Below are 19897 nucleotides of genomic sequence, written 5' to 3' on the forward strand. Positions count from 1 at the left end.
ATTGCCGATGACCTATTAGCATCTCCATAGATTTAAGAAGGGGAGATACATGTACAGCATAGATGTTTTTACGATTTCTTTTTATTGTGCTCTTCACCTTGAAAGATTTGTGCCTAACATGCTAATATGCTGGAAATGAATAACTTCACAGTGAACAAGGGTGAGTAGGGCTGTATCTAAACTCCTTGTATGTTTACTAAAAACTTGATCTCAGAAAGAACCATTGATATCTGTTGAGATTGGGACCTGTTACATAGGCAGGGAAGTAAAATTCAACGTGTATTTCATTTGTTTCAAGTGTGAAAATTTCCGGGCCAGTAAGGATGTGTACCACAGCAGTTCACTGTCAGATATGGTGACGACACCACTCAGCCCTTTGCAGGATGACGTATTCTGGAACGTGAGTCAGAATGAAGAACAACCCCCAAAGGTATGTGAAACTCGGGGTGTTTGGCACTGTTGGTGGTTAATAGCACTCCGCTCGGTTCCCCTGTGCTGTGTAGTATTCCTCCTCTGGGCTTCACGAAACTCAGTGAAAATCTCATTGCTTGTACATTAACTGGGTCTCAGTAATCTAGAAAGAAGGTACAAATTTATAAACAGGTCAGTGTTCTGAGTTTATGTGTGTAGAGTATCTGTGGGATCTGCAAGTGCAGATACGCTTGTTTTGTTAGACCAAGTATTTGTAGCTGCCCTTTGTGTGAAAAATCTGGCTTGTTGCAGAAAAGCTCAATAGTTTGTGTAACTCAGGTGATGGTGTATTTCTCATTTTAACAGAATTTCTAAGAAGAAGTACAAGAACCTTTGTGCAGGGATGTGTATATGCATGTGTGCGTGTATTTATTTTATTATTTTGCAATTGGGAGGGAGGGGGGTGTGTGTGTGTCTCTCCCTTCCCCCAACCCTTTGGTAGCAACATAAGGTAATGCACCACCTAGGGAAAGCTGCATTAAGTGACTGCAGATGCCTTTCCCTGTCTGCTTTAAATATTGACCAAGAATAATGCTGACTGTAAGGAAAGGTGCAAACCACTTGCAGTCTGCATCCTGATAGATTGCACAGGCTTGGAGCAAATTGGAAGCGCCTGCTGCTGACTTGCAGCTTCCAGTGTTGATATCATGGAAGACCTTTCCACAGGTCCCACTGAAGCGTTATTCATTTATGTTGGTTAGTCTTATTATTGCATTGATAGAGGGTAAGCATTAGGTTTATTAACTGAGTCTAAAGTATCAGTAGCAACCTTAAAACATTTGATTAAATCCTTAAGGTTCCAGAAAGGACAACCTCTAAATTTTACAGCAGGGATCAGCCTGGCCATCAGAGATGCCTTTCAAGGTAAGCTCTTAAGTGTTTTATGCTTATACTAATGCTGATTTATTGTCAATAGGAAAACTAAAGCTGATTTATTAAAAACAAAACCATAACCTCAGTAACTCTAAAACTGACTTGAGTTCATACCTCATTTAATAACAGTTACAATTATTTTGTCTTTTGAGTCAGTTTGTCCACAAAAATAACTAACCAAACTTCCTGATCTTAAACCTGAGGGAAGTGTCTGAGCCAGCTTCCTTTTAATGATTGACATAACTGATTTAAAGAGAAACAAGCCTCTTGTAGATCTCCTCCTCCTTTACATGCAAGGTAGTTCTGTCTTCTATTGGAAAGCAGCATCTTTAATATATAAGGGCTGTTCCATCTGTAATAATTCCTGCAATGAGTTGTTTCATTTAGTTCAGCCTGTTTGGCCTTCCCGAGTGGGTGGCATGCGAGTTGTGCATCTGTTTCACAGTTAACGGGCAGCATCTCATGCAGTCATTTAACTTCTTGTTAGTTGGTGATACTTTACTTTCCCTTCACATCAGAGTAAGTGGCTGCTGAAGGTGCAGGTTACTTGAGATCCTAGCCTGTCGACACTCATGATGGCAGGTGGGAGCGGAGCCGGTCAGGGCTGCCTGGATGCTCTTGCAGATGCTCTACATCAGCTCCAGTGCCATTGGTTCCAAAAGGGAGTTAGGTGTTTGGATACTTTGGTGTGCGGGGATCTGGCCCCGACTCCCTGTATAGACATTTACTATTATAGCTTGTGAAGCTTGTGCCTGTAACTTTGTTTTTTCTGGTAATAGCTTGAACAGTCTGTCTGTAGATGTATCTTGACTATTTTGGCAGTCTGCCCTTAAGGCTACTGTACTTTTTTCATATCCCAGGAGAAAAGACCAAGGATGCAGAGAGCTCAGTGGTAAAGGGTAGCCCCCACTGGATGTCTAATCAGGGAACATAATGCTGTGAGAAAACAGGGTTGGAGAGATTTGAAAGGGAAGTAGATTTAGCTGACATAACAAAACAATGTGCGGCACTTCTGATGAGCCAGAGTCAAAAATACCATCTGAAATAACTTTACTTAAAAGTCAAGCCCTAAATACTCTCTACTTAGGAGTTATAGGAGGCAAAGCAGAAAAGAAACATGTTAAGTAAACCACAGTTTTACAAGTGAGTGGCTTCTGAGGCTGGGTTTCTGGGCGAGTCACTGTTTTACTTCACAAGCTTGGCAGCTTGTTTTACTGTCCGATGCATTCCTTTCTCCACTGATAAGTGGGTGATGACCTATCCTCTGGGACGGTACTGGAGCAGGTTTCATTATTTGTAAAAGCCATGAGGTTTTGGAATCAGGAGTGACACGCGTGTGAAGAGATGTACATATAGTAGGATAGTATAGTAGGGAGAAGTACATATTGTAGGATATTTTGTAATGACTTGAGAATCTCTGTAATTTCCCAGAATGACTGCCCAAAGGAAACTGTCCCTTCCATCTTCTTCTCTCGCTACTGGGTGGCCCTGTTTGGAGCAGCAATGAGTATAAAATTTTTGTTTATCAGGAGGATTATATCATACAGTAACAGCAGGGAACTCGATTCAGTGGCCTAGGAGGTCCGTTCCAGTCTGTGTCCCTGCATGAAAGATAGTCTGATCTGCTTTTTGTCTTTCTGTTTAGTAATACTCATCAGTCATCCCCCGGGGGACATGCTCTGAAGCTAAACAGCAGCAGCAGCACTCCTGGCAACAAGCAGTGGGAGATGGGATCTCATCAGAGCAGCCGGTCAACCTCAGGTGATTCCGAAGTCAAAGATTCATCAGTCAAAATGTGCAAAATTCCTATCACTCGAAACGGGCTTCTGCAGGGTGTCAAGTGCTACATTGCAAATGGCATATTTTTTTTAATGATATCTTCTGGTGATAGGCTTTTGAAAGACCTCTGGATTTTATGGTTCCATGTTCCTAAAATATAAACACTTCCTCTTTTGAGTTACAAAGTGACTATGAACATATTTCCATATAGAAAATTTGAATTGCCTCAATTAAGGAATGAAGAAAATCAGTTCCATTGCACTTACTGACACCGCTGAAACTCAGCAGAGCCAACATTACAGACATACAGATGTAATTCAATACTAATGTTCACCCATTGGCATTTTCTGCATAACCGTATGCTGCTTTTTTGCATTGCCCACTGATAAGATGATACAGATGCGCAGTTGCTGCACACTAATATTTCTGCACTCTAATAATGTACTGGCTGAAGGAAGCCTAAGGCTCTGTACAGCACCTTATGAAACATTCCTCCAATATTCTGTTATTTGCAGAAAGATAGTGGAACTGAAGGAAAAAAAAAAAAAAGGGCAAAGGAAGTTAAAAGGTAGAGATAGCCTCATGCAATTTAAGCGAAGTGCAACTTTGTAAGCTATCTTGGTATCACTTGTAGTGGTGTAGGAACGCAGCGGGCTTGCTCATGGTTGTGCAGATTTTTTGTGGTACAGACTCTGGTTCCTGAGACGTGACCTGAGATTCTGGCAGATGGGGACATGGAGCAGAAGTGGACAGCTTTGTTCCTCTGTTGTTATTCCTAAGGGCGTTTTCTGTGGGTCAACTGTAGGGCAATTTCTTGGGTAGCTCCTTGCAAACCAGTGGTGTGTTGCAATGCTTTGCATCGAGATTGACTACTAAAGATGGGGGATGTGGGGAATCATGCCCAATTTGAAGCAGGGTGGATGCAAAAAATGATCTGAAACCACACCAGTGAGCTGCTGAGGTCATTTATTTTTAAACTGAGGCTGACATCGTTACTTTGCAAGCCCTTGATAAACGAAGAACAAATTGCTCCTTTATTACACTTACAGCGTCAAGCCAGTTTTGCTTTAACTAACTACACAGAATAGGAAGCTTTGCTTCAAGAGGAATCCAAAGCACACTTTAAACTGCTTGGGTTTTGTTTCTTTTTGCTCTTATGTCATTTTATGTTTGAATAACAGCATAGAGAAGAACAATGTGCAACAGCCCAGCTCAGCTTTGCAATGTCTGCATGATGTGTAACTCGTGTGCTATTTTGGCATGGGGAAATGAAAACCTCACCAGCAATGGAAAGAATAGAAAATCTCCCTTGTGGTTTAAACTGTCTCCTTGGGTTCTTAAGTGTCATTAAATTACTGCTAGTTCTGGCATATGGTGTTCCAGAAAGAGTTTGTTGCTTTCCCAAACCCACAGGGATAATGAATTGGGCAGGAAAGGGCTATAAATACTTTAAAGCTAATACTTCTGCTGAGTTGCTTAGGCACTCATTGACCAATAAGGAATTCTGAATTTTAAAAGCTTTGCAAAATGCATGAATACGTGAAACCATTGTGATAAAACTATCTAAATTACCAAATACAAATCCTAATTTGTGTGAGCTTGAATTCTTCCCCCTTAACTTGCAAGGAGTCCTGTTGGTAGCAGTGGGATAGTCATGGGAGAAATTGCTGAACGAGGTAGACATTGAGCTGGCTAGTGTGTTGCAGTGGCAGAGTGAGGGCACATCTGCTTTCTCTCCTTTCACGTGTATCAAGAATTGTGTGCAAAGGACAGCATCTCTCTGAGGCTGCTTTTGTGCTTCCCAGGTAGCTTTTTGGGCAGTGGGGGCATTGAAAGGGAAGAGTCACTAGCGAGCATCTGTCCTAACATAGCATCAGCACATGCAGATGGAGTCCAGCTCCTCTAGTCTTGTTTGCTTGGATATTCAATAGCTGTGCAAGCATGGTGGCAAGTGTAGGTCCCCATGCCAGCTGGGAGGGAAGCATAGTGCCGCAGCTTCCTTGCTACCCGTACACGACCTTGGGCAGAGTGTCACGAGGTGCCACCCAACGCTGAGTTGGCCCGCGGCAGGGGCCAGCTCTCTGCAAAAATGAGGGCTGTTATTACCTACTTCCCCACAGCGCAGAGTGGAAGTGGGAGCTGAGAAGTGACACTCCCTGTGCCCCAAGGGAAGCAGGGACTGGAAAAGGGTTCTCCCTGTGACGCTGCGGGAAGCGGTGAATCCTCTTCTGCTTTTAGCTTGACCCCATGCTCATGACTGGAGTTTAGTGCAGCTGTTTACCCTCAGCCCAGTTGGGTTTAGAGAATCAGCCCCTTTAGACTGGTTTTGTGCAACAGTTTTATGAAGGCCAGATCTTGGCACCACATCTATTTGCTCATGAAAATGTGCATCAGGGGCCCAGGCTCCTGTACCCTCTCCCTGACCCCTTCTGTCTGCAGTCACAGGAATATAGCTGGGTGGCACCTTTAGTGCTGGAATATGACCGACAGTTGCTGATATGATGAGCTGTCTCCCCACAAGAAGAGGATCCAGAGGAGGGGATTAGTATGGCCTCACCTTTTTCCCTTGCAAGCTGCCTTCTGGTCCATGGAACTGTTGCTGGTGCGTGGTGGCAGCATGTTGCCAAGGTTTTGGTCTACTTGTCTTACTCTTGCAGCATTAAACCGCACCAGTATCACTCTATATATGTAATATTGTTGCATCCAGAACTACTGGGAAATGCAAAAAGATTTCCCTTTGCAACAAAGAGAAAAAAGAAGTTTGTCAGCACAGCCTGGTTTCTGCTTTGGGTGGTAACTATATGTGGTTTGTCTTACTGGTCCCCTCTCTCACTCTGCTGCACATGCATTTTAAAAAAGAAACTTTTTTCCCCCCCCCCCCCAGGGAATCCAGGACCAGCTGAGGCAGAGAACGCTTTGTCCCAGAACCACTTACAGCTGCATAAGAAGTCTGAAAAAGTTTTTCACCTGGGCCAGATTGCAGTAGGTTCTTTTAAATCCACTGATATTTTTGATTTATTCATAGTTTTCACTCAGGGTATGTCTATGCAGACAGCTCCTCTGTCGGTGCTGGAGTTTGCTTGCTAATGAGTCCATCTGAGAGGCCGCGTGGGGCTGGCTCGAGCTTACTGCTGCATCAACGTGTCTCATCGGCTTTCGGTCCGGGTCTGACTTGTGTCCAGCTCAGGTTGTCGACAGAGAGTTCAGTTTTCCTGAACCCGTCTGATCATAGATCTTTAGAAAGGAAGGCTATGTCTTTAATATTTCCGGAACTTATTGATCATTTGTCATGCAGCCCAAAAGTCAAGACCATGCCAGTGACTTGTGCAAATATCCAGTGTGTAACTGCCTGGAATACGTGCTACCAGCTGATGTGCCACTGATGGAAGGGATATTTGCTACTTCTCTGTCTTATTTACTGAGGCATTTCTTTTCTTTGGTGGTGTTGAGGGAAGGAGGGGGATGCCTACCAGACAACCAGAGCTCATGGTGCCTTGTGCAATAGCTCATACGTGGGATGCTTGGCATTTTAAAAGTTTGCAGGATGCTTGGCATTTTAAAAGTTTGCAGGATGCTTAGCATTTTAAAACTTTGCAGGCAGACCTGGGTGGCTTCAGGGGATGCAGAGCTGGGCAGCAGGGGACCGCTGCAGCTTACCCGAGTCCCCAGCCTCTCCTGGCTTGTCTGGAACTGGAGATTTGAAGAAGACTCTTGTGTTTAGGCCATTGCCAATAGTGTGTGGGAAGCCTATATACGAGTTCCTGTAGGACTGGGATGTCTGACTGCCCTGTGCTGTGTTGGTATTGCATTTCCAGCGCAAAGGTGCTTCGTACCCAGTCTGCACAGGCACAGCCTATGCTCAGGCATGGCCCCGCAAGCCTCAAGGTAGTTCAGAGCTAGAATGAAACTCAAACCAATGTAATCTTTTAGTCCTGGTGCAGAGATTCCTTTTCTTCTGCGAAAAAGGAAGTACTTCTGTGCTCCTGCAAAGTGTGAAGATTGAATCATAAATGTTTGAGATTCAAAATAACATACTGACTAAAGTTAATCACCTTTCAACTTTTAGGAAAATCAGGTGTTTTGGCTTAGGTCACTTTCCTGTGAGAAACATTCACTTGTGATGGACCAACAAAAGCATCAGCTTGCTAATAAAGCTTTTTTGGTGGGGAAGTGACAATAACTATATTTGCTGGCACAGTAAAATACTGCACACGCTGTTTAGCAATGGGTTCTTCCATGAGGGGGAAAAAAAATAATCAACTGAGTTTTCTTTACTCAGAGTCCAGGCTCCTTTGCCAAGGGGAAGGACGGTGCCAACTCATTCTTAAAAGCAGCAGACTATTCCTCATCAAGTGACGAAGTCAGCAGCAGTGATGAAGATGACATGAACCACACAAGGTTGGCTTGATTTTTATTTTTTTTTAATTATTATTATTTTCTTCCTTTTTGTTACACACTTCTAAATATCTAGAAAAAGTTGGCATACAGAAATATTACCTCCCCTCTGAAGTTACTATCAGTCATTTATGTCAGTTGTAATTAAGCAGTTTAATTGCACTATAATGAACTCCCGGGGGTAAACGTTTGCTCCATCAGATGTATGCAGTGTAATAAGCTTTGATGACTTGCTGCCCTGGGACAATAAGGAAATGTCTAGTTTTAACTGAATATCAATAGGTAGTGCTTTTATAAAGATTACTTCACAATGTTCTATGTTTAAATGGAATTTTTGAAAGAAAAAAGGAGAGAGAAAGCAAGCTGTATGCCTGCATGCTTAAGTACAGGTTACAGTGAACAAAAGCAAGGTAGACATGACCCTTGTATTCAGGTAGTCTGTTCACTGCAGGAGAAATAATTACCTCTGAAAAGCTGATTCTTTCACCAGGGCTGTTTGTAAAGAGGGGATAGCATAAGCAGGATTTGTTTTTTGTAAAATTTGCTCTATTTTTAATATTGTTATTTTGCACAATTGCTGTGGTTGCCAGATGATGCTGTGGCTTGTACCAAGCTGATCGCACCTGAACTGTTTCTCTCTAGCTTTCCAGTTTCTCTTGTTGATTTTGTGACTGACATCTTGTGGTGTTTCACCTGTCATGCAAAATGTGTATTCTGCTGAGAAATAATGGAGCGTGAATAGCTTGCTAGTTCAAGTGAAAGAGAGTCGAGGGATCAGTTGGCTGGCCCCGCTGTTTGGAACAGCAAACAGAATTATTTTTTACTATTGATGAATGAAACTTCTAATTTTTTTGCAAATAGACTTCAGTTTAATTCAAGTTCTAGGATTTACTTGGAAGCATCACAGGGCCACAGAGCTCTCTGGGGTGGGGCTCTTGCTCTTCTGACATAATTGCACATGCAGTTTTGTCAGTCTTTAGGAAGAGATGCACAGATTTGTACCGCTGTTGGCGAGCTATTGTGTTGGCCTGGTACCAGTCCTTTCCCCTGTGCTGCTCCGAAGAAGGTAGAGGTTTTGTGCCTGCATATGCTCTTGATTTGCATTTCTGAAGTTCATTTTCAAAGCTGAGGGATGAGAAGGGAGAAAGTTAAAAATCTTGTGGCTTATTCAGTGCACCTGAAAGAGCTGTATTTTTACTGTAATGCCTTTATTTTCTTACTGCTCCTCTTCCAAACCACCTTATTCTGATCTGTAAAAAGTTTTATTCACTCTAGGTCATAGAATTCATCCTAGACCTCAGAAAGACTCTACATAAAAATATGGATTTGTCCTGTAACAATGACTTTGCTGTGTAAGTGTTAGATTGCTGTGATCCTTGCATGCTGTAATGATTTGAAGGAGTGATATCACTGCCTTTGGAAACCTGCCTGTGTTGTTTGCATCTCCTCTGTGTGTGAGATCCACCAGTCCTCTAGAGAAGTGGAATTAGCAGGATGATCTCTGTCAGGTTTGCACACAGCTACCACAAGGACTCCTGTAAAATTAAAAGTATAATCTTGTCTATTAACGAAGTCCCTTCATCTCAGCTGAACATCATTCATATTAGAAGATAGATACTTTGGGAAATATATCCTGATTACTACCAAGTAAATAGAAGTTAGTGGTCAAATTGAAAGCAGCAGCCAGCATTGAAACTTTGCATATTCTGGATAAAGTGAAGGTTTTTGTTTTTCTTGCTATCTAAAGCATGTGAATGCAGGATCTGAAGCCACTTGCAGTCTGTCGGAGTGTTTCTGTGTGGACTTCAGCTGGGACACCCTGGGGCAAGTTTTAGTTGGCTATTGAAAACAGTCTGTGTTTTCTTGTTCTTGCCTGGGCTGTGGAACAGCTTTTGACATCCACGCGTCAGCTTTCATGGAGGTGTCCAGTAGGACTAGACTTGGGACATGCACATATGCAAGAGAAAGAGCTTCATATTCTTTTGGATGAATCCTGTTAACCACCCTGAGAAGGCTCATTTCTGAGGAAGCCAGGACTAAGCGCAGCTGTCTTTCACCAGCAAAACAATTATTGGTCTTGTTTTTCTTTTCTGTGAGATGAGCCAGAATTCTTCCTCACACACACCAGGTTTTTGTTTTAAGGAACTGGATGTCAGTGTATGTGATCCAGCATCTTTCTTGCTTGTATGGCATATCTATCCCATTGATGCTAATTTCTCCTGCTCTGTTGAGAGTGCTTCCTCTGCCGATGCCTGCAGCACTCACAATCCCGACAAGCACTGAGTTTCCCGAGACTCATTTTGTGTAGTTCAGCTTCCTCTCTCTGCTATTTGTATGCTGTTCCCTACCAATTAGAACTTGATTTGGCCACTGCAGCTAAAGATAATAAAAAAAGTTTATATAAATATATTGGCAGCAAAAGAGGAGGGTCAGGGAGAGTCTCCATCATTTGTAGAATGCAGAGGGTAGCGTACTGACAGGGGATGAGGAAAAACCAGAAGTGCTCAATGCCTTCTTTGCCTCAGTTTTCAATACCAAGGCCAGTTGTCCTCAGGACGCCCAACCCCCAGAGCCGGGTGTTAAGGACAGGGAGCTGAGTGAAGCCCCCATAATCCAGGCAGAGACAGTTAGCGAGTTGCTGTGCCAGTTAGACTCTCATAAGTCTGTGGGCCCCGATGGGATTCACCCCAGAGTAATGAGGGAACTGGCAAAAGAACTTGCCAAGCCTCTTGCAATCATCTACCAGCAGTCTAGTTGACATGGTGGTGTTAGGGCAAAGGTTGGACTCGATGATCCCAGAGGTCTCTTCCAACCACATCGATTCTGTGATTCTGTGAAAATTTGAACAAGGTGGGTGCAGGTGTGTGCTTGGCTAGGAATTACTTTCTCCCCCAATAAGTGGGAGGTTGACATCTTTTAAGATCAGCTGCTGCTTGCTTTACTGATAAGAACAGGTCCTTGCACTCACCGTTAATTGTACTCCATATCTTGCCGTTCCTTCTAAGTTTGGTATGCAAATATTTACCACTCCCATAGATGGGGGGGCAGGGGCACGGATGGCCCAACCCCAAAAAATAACAAAAAAAAGCCACAAAAACTTCTACTCCTTCACAGCCATCTTAAGTTGGTAGCTCTCTCACCAAACCTTCTTTGTTATTGCATTGGGCAACATTTAAAAAAAAACTAAACCCCTTAAGCTCTCCTAGCAGTTGTGGTGTAGCACGGTAGAGGCCCTGACACCGGCATCCTGAACCCAGTCAGTTTTATAATTACTAGAAAGGAGACAGAAATGTAATAGGCTTAAATGGATTGCAGTAATAAATTAATATCAATAAATAAGTGGAGTAAAGAAATAATGTGGGGTGGAAATGCACAGAAATGGGGCCAGAGCCTCACTGACAGAAGTTTGAGGCAGTTCCACTTGGGTGAAAAAGTTTAAAACACAAAGATATACCGCTGGTTGTGTGGGAAGCAATAGTATGCTGGGGTATATCACAACAGATGCTTGCCTCGTTCTTACTCTCTCTTTAGGTATCTGCTTTTGGTCACTGTTGAAGGCAGGATGCTGGGCTAGGTGGGCTTTTGGCCCCAGCCAGTCCAGCAGCTCTTACGTTCTCCTGTCTCTGTGTGCACTGGGCAACATTTTCTTTGTTTCTTTGTACGTAAGGTGAGGATGTCCATGTTTCAGGGACTGATTCACAGTATGAAATTCCAGTGTAGCCTGTCCCAGTAGGCACTGGCAGAGAGGTCCTTGATACCAGCATATAGAAGAGCAGCGGCTCTCCCCCTTGCAAGTGCAGCTGATGCCCTTTCTCTGGAGAGCAGGGGAGCTCATAATTGCACCCTGCAGAGTATTGTATGAGGGGAAACAGGAGAAGTTTTGAAGTACGCACTTCCCAAATGACAGCTTGAGGGACCAGCTCTCACTTGCCTGAGCTATGCAGTGTCTGAAAAATGATGGGTGAAATGCAAGGAGATAAAGGGATGCTCTCCGTCCGGGTGGGGAGAGCTTCCTGCTGTGTGCGAGTGATCCTCAGGCTCGAGTCCGTCCAGGCACATCCACAGACTAATCAGCTTGCTTTTGTAGAAGAACCTTTAAGTGTAACTGGTGAATGTTAATTATGCTCACTTTTGAACATGTGTATGTGGGGTTTTTTGGGGTTTGGGCTCTTCCACCCCCCACCCCCCAAGTAGTTCTGTTCATTAATTGGAGTTTGTTACCAGGCAACTGCTGAGCAGCAGAGTGGCAGATTTCTCAAGGACGAGAGTACCAGATGGGATTGAACTGAAACCCCAAAGCACCGTCGCAGAACAGAAGGTAATTTGACCATTTGTAAGGGGGTGGGTACAGTAGGGGGGTGTCAGATCGTTAATGTGCACGATAAACGCTGTATCCATTTCTTTTCGACAGTGTTTTCACTCTGAAGTCCTACTCTGTCACTGCAAATTATAGCTATAAGCCTTGAAAAAACATGTAGTTTCAGGTTTTATGCTTCCTATAAAAATGGTTACATTTAGGTACAAAATTGCGCTTCTTTATTTGTCCTTGTTATTGACCTGGTAGTAGTTTCTGATGTCCATGTATTTCTTGAAGGCACTGGGCAGGTTGCAAAAAGCAATGCTGTTGATTATTGTTGGTGTGCATTGTTGCTATTTTTAAAAATCTTGACCTTTTTTATTCCAATTTAAAGAGAACTACCTCATAGTACTTAAAATATTACCACAAGAGGGGAAAAACACTTCATCTCTCCCTACTGGCTTAGCAAAAATACTTGTTTTCTCATCTGTCATGTTGTGGTTCCTTCCCAGCTGTAGTTTCTAGTAGAGACTTCAAGTTATGTGGATTTTCCCCTGTGATAAATATTAGTGCAGAAAAGATGAAGACAGACAAAGCAGAACAATGTACTTTGTGGTTGAAAACAAAAAAAATTACAGTAATAAGACTTGTACTCAGCGTCACAGCACTTCTCACATATTACTGAGTATACTCTTGTTTCACAGATAGGGAAAATAAATTGCTGTGAAACTGGTGTTTTCCCCAGAGATGCTTGTGTGAGCTGTGGCAGGGCTAGGAAGAAAAAGGAGTTTTCTTTGCCTCTGGTGTGATTTCTAAGCTTCAGACCAGAGTGGCATCCTTCCTGACTGGGGAAGGAGTCCCACTTTGCCTTCATCCCACCCTCCTTGAGGAGAAAAGACCCTGCTTCAGAGAAGGAATTATAAGTGGGGCAAAACCAGCATTTTTCTTGTGGCAAAACCAGCCCAGTGCTTTCCCTTTTGCATGATATCCAGGCATTGGAAATAGGCTGCTTGAGGGAAAGGAGAAGGATGGGGTCTTTGAGGCCCAGACTGAGGATGAGGGAGGATGGAAAAGAGTGAATGTCACATTTGCTGGTGGGTTTGGGGAGGACAATGTGAGAGGGAGAACAGATAGATGACTGCCACCTCTCCTCACAAATCTCTCTGATACCTTCCTTCTCATGGAGACTCCTACCCATTCTTCCCACCTCTGCTTCCACCAACCACAGCGATCATGAGTCTTCATGATGTCTTCCAACATTCCTTTCCCTGGCCCATCAGCATGAACTGCTTTGAAGTGGTTAGGGTGTACCACACTGCTCAAATGATTCAAGTGGGGGCTTGGTTCAGTTCAGCTGAATCTGACTCAAAACTAAACAAAAAAAAGCCCCTTACTGGCTTGATTCTCTAATCTCAAATACTGACATGTATGGTTTGGTTTTTTGTATCTAAATGAAGTTGTAAAATCCTTAGAGCATCAATTTGATTTCTAGTTAATTACTTGGCTTTTAAAAGGCACATGTCTTTTATTTAGAATGATCTCTTTTTTTTTTTTCATATTTTGGCCAGCATTCAAAAAAGCTGATCTGATTTTAGTAGGTTGTTTATCAAAGTCACTACAATGTACAGACTTGCCTTGAATTCAACCAGCCAGAAACTGCTCGAGTTCAGTGGTGGTTTTTGCTCAGCTGTAATTCAGGAGGAATTTTCTAGTGTAGTGCTTGGTTCCTGTTGCTCTCTACGTTCCAGTGCCAATGGTGTTCAGTTACCCTGATCGATCACAGCCAGGGGTAGATCCCTCTGCACTGCCCTCCCCATCTGGGACACCACTTGTTTTACACATCCCATCTCTCTTCCTCTCAAAGCTTCTAGCCCTGCCTTCCCAGAAACCGACCTCTGACTCCACGTTTTGTGCTCTCAGGGAGAGAGCTTGTGTGGTGCCTCACACCATACGTAGTTTACAAGTATGTCCTGGAAGCTGGTGGGATCCTGTAAGGAGGTCTGCAGTACCAAGCATCGTTGTACTGGAAATGCGGATACTGGATCCTAGTGAACGTCATCATTCTAGAATAAGGTTTCCTAATTCAGTAAATGGAAAGTAACAATGAAATGAATGGTAAGGGGCTTTGAGCTAAATGCAGGTCCAGAACCGAGAACTACCCGCTTCCGACTGTGATAGGTAGAGGTCAGATCTGTAATGTTAGGACAAGTCATTTGATTCTGTCTCAAGTGACTCTGAAGATGAGGTTGCTTCTTTACTTGTGATTGATGTAACATAGATGAGGAACATTTGTGGAGCATTTCAGGAGTGGAAGCCAGTGTTGATGTCTCAGGTGTTTGCCACGCACTTTTGCATTTAATTTTTTTATTTTAATCTTTCCATAGAGTTTGTCTTTACATGATGCATCACTCAGGGCACCTCTCCCTGTGCAGTCATTATTTATTGTCCTAATTAACAGGAGTTCCACAGTGCATTGGAAGTATGCTAAATGTGGAGTTTAACTGTATGTTCTCATATGCAGGATCAGATTTTAGGGAAACAAATTTCTAGTGCCCAAGAAGGCCTCTGGAGCGTAAACAACCAGAACTATCTCCTGCCAGATCTCCTCCAGCAAAGCCAAATTTCAGACTCCTCTGTAAATCCACCGAAAGTGCCACTGACTAGCCAGGAACCTCAGAGCAAACCTCTGAATAAGGTAAGAGATATATTATAGATTGAAGGACTTGTACCGTCATTTTCTTCCAGCTCTTAGGAGCCCAAGATTGAGAGCCTTTTAACTTCATCTAACCTGTCCCTTTTTATGATGAGATTTTGCACCACATCCCTTCTTTTCTTTAAAAGTTTTGTCTGGGGGATGGGTGAGAAATCTTGAGCTCCCTAACAGATTTTATTGTTCCATCTGTTTGCCCCATCTCTCTCTGCTCCCTTTTCTTTCCTTCCTTTTTTCTCCCCTTTACACAAGCTAGAAGGGCTTGTACCCTCTGCTCCTTTACCTGTCACATCAGCAAAGCAGCACTCGTCTGCCTGCGCTCATTGTCCCTGGCTTTCTTCTATCCAAGTGTCAGGTGGGAGTGCACAGGGACCAGGGCAGCATGGTTGGCAGCCCCAAAGGGACTCTAACACTGCTGTGGGCACAGGGGTCTCTTGGGGAGACGTGTGTCACTGGAGGCAGATAACAGCTCTGGCAGAGGTCATGTCCTAGACTGCCTTACTTGAGGCGACAGCATCCTCCTTGCTGCAAAGAGGTTTGAGCAATGCCCTGCTGCAGATGAGACAGCAGGGAGTAATCGACGTGCTCCTCTTCTGGGGGCTGGTTAGTGCAATGCAGCCTGGCTAAGCATCCTGACACAACTCCCTGCTCAGGCCTCCTCTTCTGTCACTGAATTTGTACTGTGTATCTACTGCTTTGAGGCTGTTCATCATGTCGAAGTACACCAAGTGCCATTTCTTCTGAACCTCAGGGGCACTGCATTGCTATGTGCGGTCTGCTCCCCTAGCATTGTCTTTCTGAAGCAGCTCTTGTTTTCCATTGTAGACCGTTTGCACTGAAAGCACACCTTCAAAGAGCAGTACATCGTCTACAGCATCGTTTACTTCATTCATAGATCCTAGACTTCTGCCAATCACCCCTCCCACCAGTCCAGTAGGACCTTCCTGTAGTTCTCGTGAGTTTGCTTTACTCTTCTCATAACATGTCACTCTGGGTTTCTTTTCTGGGGGGGGGGAGGCGAGAGTGGGGAGGGCCTATTGCTTGGAAATGGAAACTGTCAGTAACATCTCCAGAAACTGAAACTCCACATTGCTATGAATTTTCATTGTACTGCTTCTGCCCTTCTTCCAGATGTGGCTTGCTCTACTCTGCTGATGTGTTACCACAGTGCTTACTCAGGAATGCCTGAGGAATTTTCCAGATGTACGAACTGTGTTGTTTTGGTTTTTTTCTCTGGCTATGTAATGCTCCCGAGGTGTTTTCTCACCCCTCTGGGGTTTCTTTCATTCTGCCGTAAACAGGTCAAATGTGAGATGTAGCCAAACACTCACATTTTTTATGATTGCATATGTCATTCATATGCATATTTCATTCTAGCATCTAGTGCAAAACCTGAGCCTGTCAGAAGAGAAAATGCAAGGAAGGGCTCCGTTGTCAACGTCAACCCAACAAATATCCGCCCACAGAGTGACAGTCCAGAAATTCGTAAATATAAGAAGAAATTCAACTCCGAGGTCCTTTGTGCTGCTTTGTGGGGTAAGCTCAGAAGTACTTGGGCATGTGTATGGAGGGAAGGCAGCAGCAGGAAAGGCTGCCAGTATATGCGAGGCAGATTTCACAGTTGTGTTGCACCTCTCCTGACAGAAAGTCCTGGAGTGGATCACTGAGCAGATACCTGTGTCACTCGTATGACACTGCCTTCCTGGTAGAAGATAGCAAAACGATGACTTAGAGTTGCAAAGGATTTTGTACGTCAGAATGAGAAAACGTTTTGATCGGGCACCAGGTTGAAACTGTGCTCATTGGAAGAGCCGAAAGTTGCAAATGTTTTAGTAACTTACGCACCTCATGATATTGACTCTTGTCTTAGCTGCATACCAGTACAGCTGATCACACTAAGCCCTGACTCAGTGGAAATAATCCAAACGTTGAAGCCGTTTGCTGTCACATGTGTTAGGTATTCCAACCTATATGTGAAGCAAGTCAGGCGTTAGTCTTTCCAAAAGCTTGGCTTCCTTAGTTCCTGCTGTCAGTGCTTACTCAGAACCTTGCTGGATCACCCTTTTTTACAGGGTCAGCTTCACATGGTATAAAACCAAGGTGAGTGTAGTCAGACCAGTTTTCAACTGTAAACCGTGTCCCAGTCTCACGCTAGCTAAGCTCTTGAGTTGTTTTAACCATCTTTGTACTTCAGAAGAACAAAAACATCTTGTGGGAGTCACCCAGCCTTTTACTCCTCACTTTTTGAGTCTGGAATGGAAAATGAATGAAGTAGATGAAACACTATGCAAAGAAAATGTAGATTTCCAGTTTACAGCTTCACGGATTTTGTGTAATGTATGTTTGTAGGAGTCCAAGATTTTAAATTAAAAACAGAGCTGCGTGGCAAGGTCTGTAATTAAATGTGCGTTGAGGCTGAAGAGCACCGGGTACTCATCAGAGCATTGCCAGTAGAGGCAGTTGCTTGTTACAGCAGGATACCTCCTGTCATTTCTTTAGAACCTACTGATTAGGAAACGTAGCTGTCATGCCAGCTGAACACAATTTTTTACATTCTCTGATGTCAGCAACCCACTGGAGCCTTCTCTTCCTTGGGAGCAGCTGGATTTCAGATGGATTCACTCCTTTAATTTGGCATTGAAAACATTCTTGCAAAACACAGACCATTTACAAACAAACACTCTGCTTCCTTTTAACAGCAGCCCTTCTTCCCACGAGTATGGTCCTCCTGTGATTTGAGTGTTGTATTTGGGGAAAGAGGGATTTTTTTATTATTATTTTTATTTTTAATGGGTAGAGACCTTTAGATCATTTAGTTGGATCTCTTGTGTTGTCAGTGGAGTGGTGCTGGACTGGGACTTTTGCAGTGCTCACAGGCACTTTCCAAGGTCACTTGAGAAGTTCAAGTTTGCAAAGCATTTTCCTTTTTTTTTAAATCAATATTGACTTCAGCGCAACAAGTCATTCTTCAAGTTACATGGGCATAGAAGTGTTCTGCTGGGTAAAAACTGTAGTGGCGAGACCCTTTTTTTTTCCCTATTTGTTTTTCTGGGCGGTCATCCACAGAGCAACAGAGAAATTATCAGGTACCATTAAGTAAGACTAAATAAGAATCAGTTCTCAAAACAATGAACACTCAGTGGCCTCTGAATCGTTAGGTGATTTATGCAGTATTTTTTCTGTGTGTCAACAGGAGTAAATTTACTGGTGGGAACAGAGACTGGATTGTGGCTGCTGGACAGAAGTGGGCAAGGAAGAGTTTATTCACTGATTACAAGGAGACGATTCCAGCAAATGGATGTTCTGGAAGGACTCAATGTGCTAATTACTATATCAGGTTAGTTCAGTGTCTAAAAGTATCTGACCTGCATTGGGGTTGGAAGCAATTAAAAAGAAAAATTAGGTTATAAACTAGGTTGAGGAATTTCCTCTTACAGAAAATCACAGGGCAGTTATTCTTGTTAATAGGAAAACTCTCCTGAATTTTTAACATTTACATTCTCATTTCACAGAGGCTTTGGGATATTTTGTTACCTGGTTAATGTGTAAAATAGTTTGTGGAAACTATGAAGTGTTTCATATCCTTAACATGAACTGGTTCTCAGCAAGTTATAGTTCGTCAGTCAGTCTGCTTGTTTCTGTGATGAGTGAGCATCTAAGTACAATTCTATTAAAAAAATCATTAAATAACCTCATTCTGTGTTCAGCAAGATGTATGAGCAGTAACATGAGAGTGATCTATACTGTGAAAGCATCAGTAACATTAAATGGAGTAGCGTCTTCAGCTGACAAACAGCTTGGACCCTGCAAGGTACTGAGGGCCTTATTCCCCATGGATGAGGGTGGCCTCAAAGGATGTTTAGCACATCACAAGGTCAGAGATGTAGGTCCAGCAAGGAATGGCAGCTCCTTGTCTCCAACCCAGACTCACTGTGATAGGGGATGGCGAGAGCTGTTTGTCCCATATTGCCAGGTCCGGTTGCTTATGTGACACAGTCCTTCTCTTTTAGACTAACCTGTGATTCCAGACTGCTGTTGGCTGTATGTACTTACGAACTAAAGCAACAGAAAGATTGACTGAGATGAAAGATGACAAAGTAATTCTCACCTGGAAAGGCATCCGAAAGAAAATAGCTACTTGTAATGATGATTGTCAGTTAATTAGAACTAAATGAGTCACTTATTCAAAATGGCTATTGTAGGCCATACCTGTGTTCGTTCCTTCACATCAAAGAGTAAATTCCAGATAGTGTGATTATTTGTGATAACACATGTGTCTATAGAGACCTGTTCTTTGGCCTGAGGGAAGAATGTTAGTCAAGTGTGAACATCTTGCATGAAGCTTGGGTCACAAGGTAAGTGCACATGTGCCAAATGCCATAGGATTGCTCATGTTGCAGCTCCCTCCTGCGTATCACCGTCACGCAGGGCTTTTCTTGTGTGCTGCTGGACTCTTTTCCAACCTTGACGAGGCACAAAGACCCGCTGTACTCAAGGTCACAAAACTCTGGCGTTTTGTAAGTGTGGGAGAGTTTGTACCTCAGTAAGTTAAAGCGTTATATCTGTCTGGTTTTGCAAATCTAGGGAAGAAGAATAAGTTGAGGGTATATTACTTATCATGGCTGAGAAATAAAATTTTGCGCAATGATCCGGAGGTGGAGAAGCGGCAAGGCTGGGTGTCTGTGGGTGACCTGGAAGGCTGCGTACACTACAAAGTCGGTAAGGACTTTTTGTTTTTCTCTTGAAGAGCTGCTTAATCATCCTTTTGCATCTCATGACACCAGCATTTTTCTTCAGCTCTGTTTCAGGATTGTATTGGGCTGAGTATCTCTGAGTTCTTTCAAACCCCTGTGTTTTACACAGCAGATGCTTTGCTGTCTGACATTCCAGGTAGCATCTTTTCTTGCAGCAGTTACCAGATGATGTTATGGGTATTCCCTGTGACATCTGAAAGAAGGGAGTGCCAGCCTTGGTCTGTTGCTCAGTCAGAGGTTTCGAAGTTCTGTAGTTACTTAAGGTTTTAATTAGACTGGTATTTTCCACCTCCATGCTATTCAGCTTCCCTCTTGGCCCTGAGTAGCTGCTAAGAAACTGGACTAGTAAAGTGCTAGTAAATCATATTTGTACGATGTCCATAGGTAGATCAGATTGGATGTGCTACAGCTCATCCCTGTCTCTAGATCATAAAGACCTAAATACACCTTTGTTTAAACTTACACACTGGAAATGGTACCATAGCAGTTGAAAAAACATTTTGCTTTCATTTGGCTTTCAGGCAGTTCATTCTTGAAGATGAACATCAGTATTGTGATAGTTTCTGTCATTTAGCTGTGTGAGGGGGTGTGATGTATAGCGCAAGTTTTGCTTTTTCA

At 43.3% G+C, this 19897-nt stretch overlaps 1 protein-coding gene across 1 annotated transcript in view; it reads left to right on the forward strand.

The window, feature by feature from the left end:
* The window catches only part of LOC104165142 (mitogen-activated protein kinase kinase kinase kinase 4-like), a gene marked incomplete at its 5' end in the record, with an annotated part of 61388 nt that overhangs the window by 25728 nt on the left and 15763 nt on the right, over positions 1 to 19897 (forward strand). The window contains 11 exons of the mRNA XM_009704700.1: positions 299 to 430; positions 1268 to 1335; positions 2990 to 3105; positions 6008 to 6105; positions 7403 to 7521; positions 11743 to 11836; positions 14337 to 14510; positions 15351 to 15480; positions 15903 to 16061; positions 17719 to 17862; positions 19110 to 19244. Of these exons, the coding sequence (XP_009703002.1) occupies positions 299 to 430; positions 1268 to 1335; positions 2990 to 3105; positions 6008 to 6105; positions 7403 to 7521; positions 11743 to 11836; positions 14337 to 14510; positions 15351 to 15480; positions 15903 to 16061; positions 17719 to 17862; positions 19110 to 19244 (1369 nt within the window). The remainder of the gene's footprint in view (positions 1 to 298; positions 431 to 1267; positions 1336 to 2989; positions 3106 to 6007; positions 6106 to 7402; positions 7522 to 11742; positions 11837 to 14336; positions 14511 to 15350; positions 15481 to 15902; positions 16062 to 17718; positions 17863 to 19109; positions 19245 to 19897) is intronic.

Source organism: Cariama cristata, unplaced genomic scaffold (genome assembly GCF_000690535.1).
Source record: "Cariama cristata isolate BGI_N322 unplaced genomic scaffold, ASM69053v1 scaffold4287, whole genome shotgun sequence".
In the NCBI taxonomy this organism is placed as follows: Eukaryota; Metazoa; Chordata; class Aves; order Cariamiformes; family Cariamidae; genus Cariama; species Cariama cristata.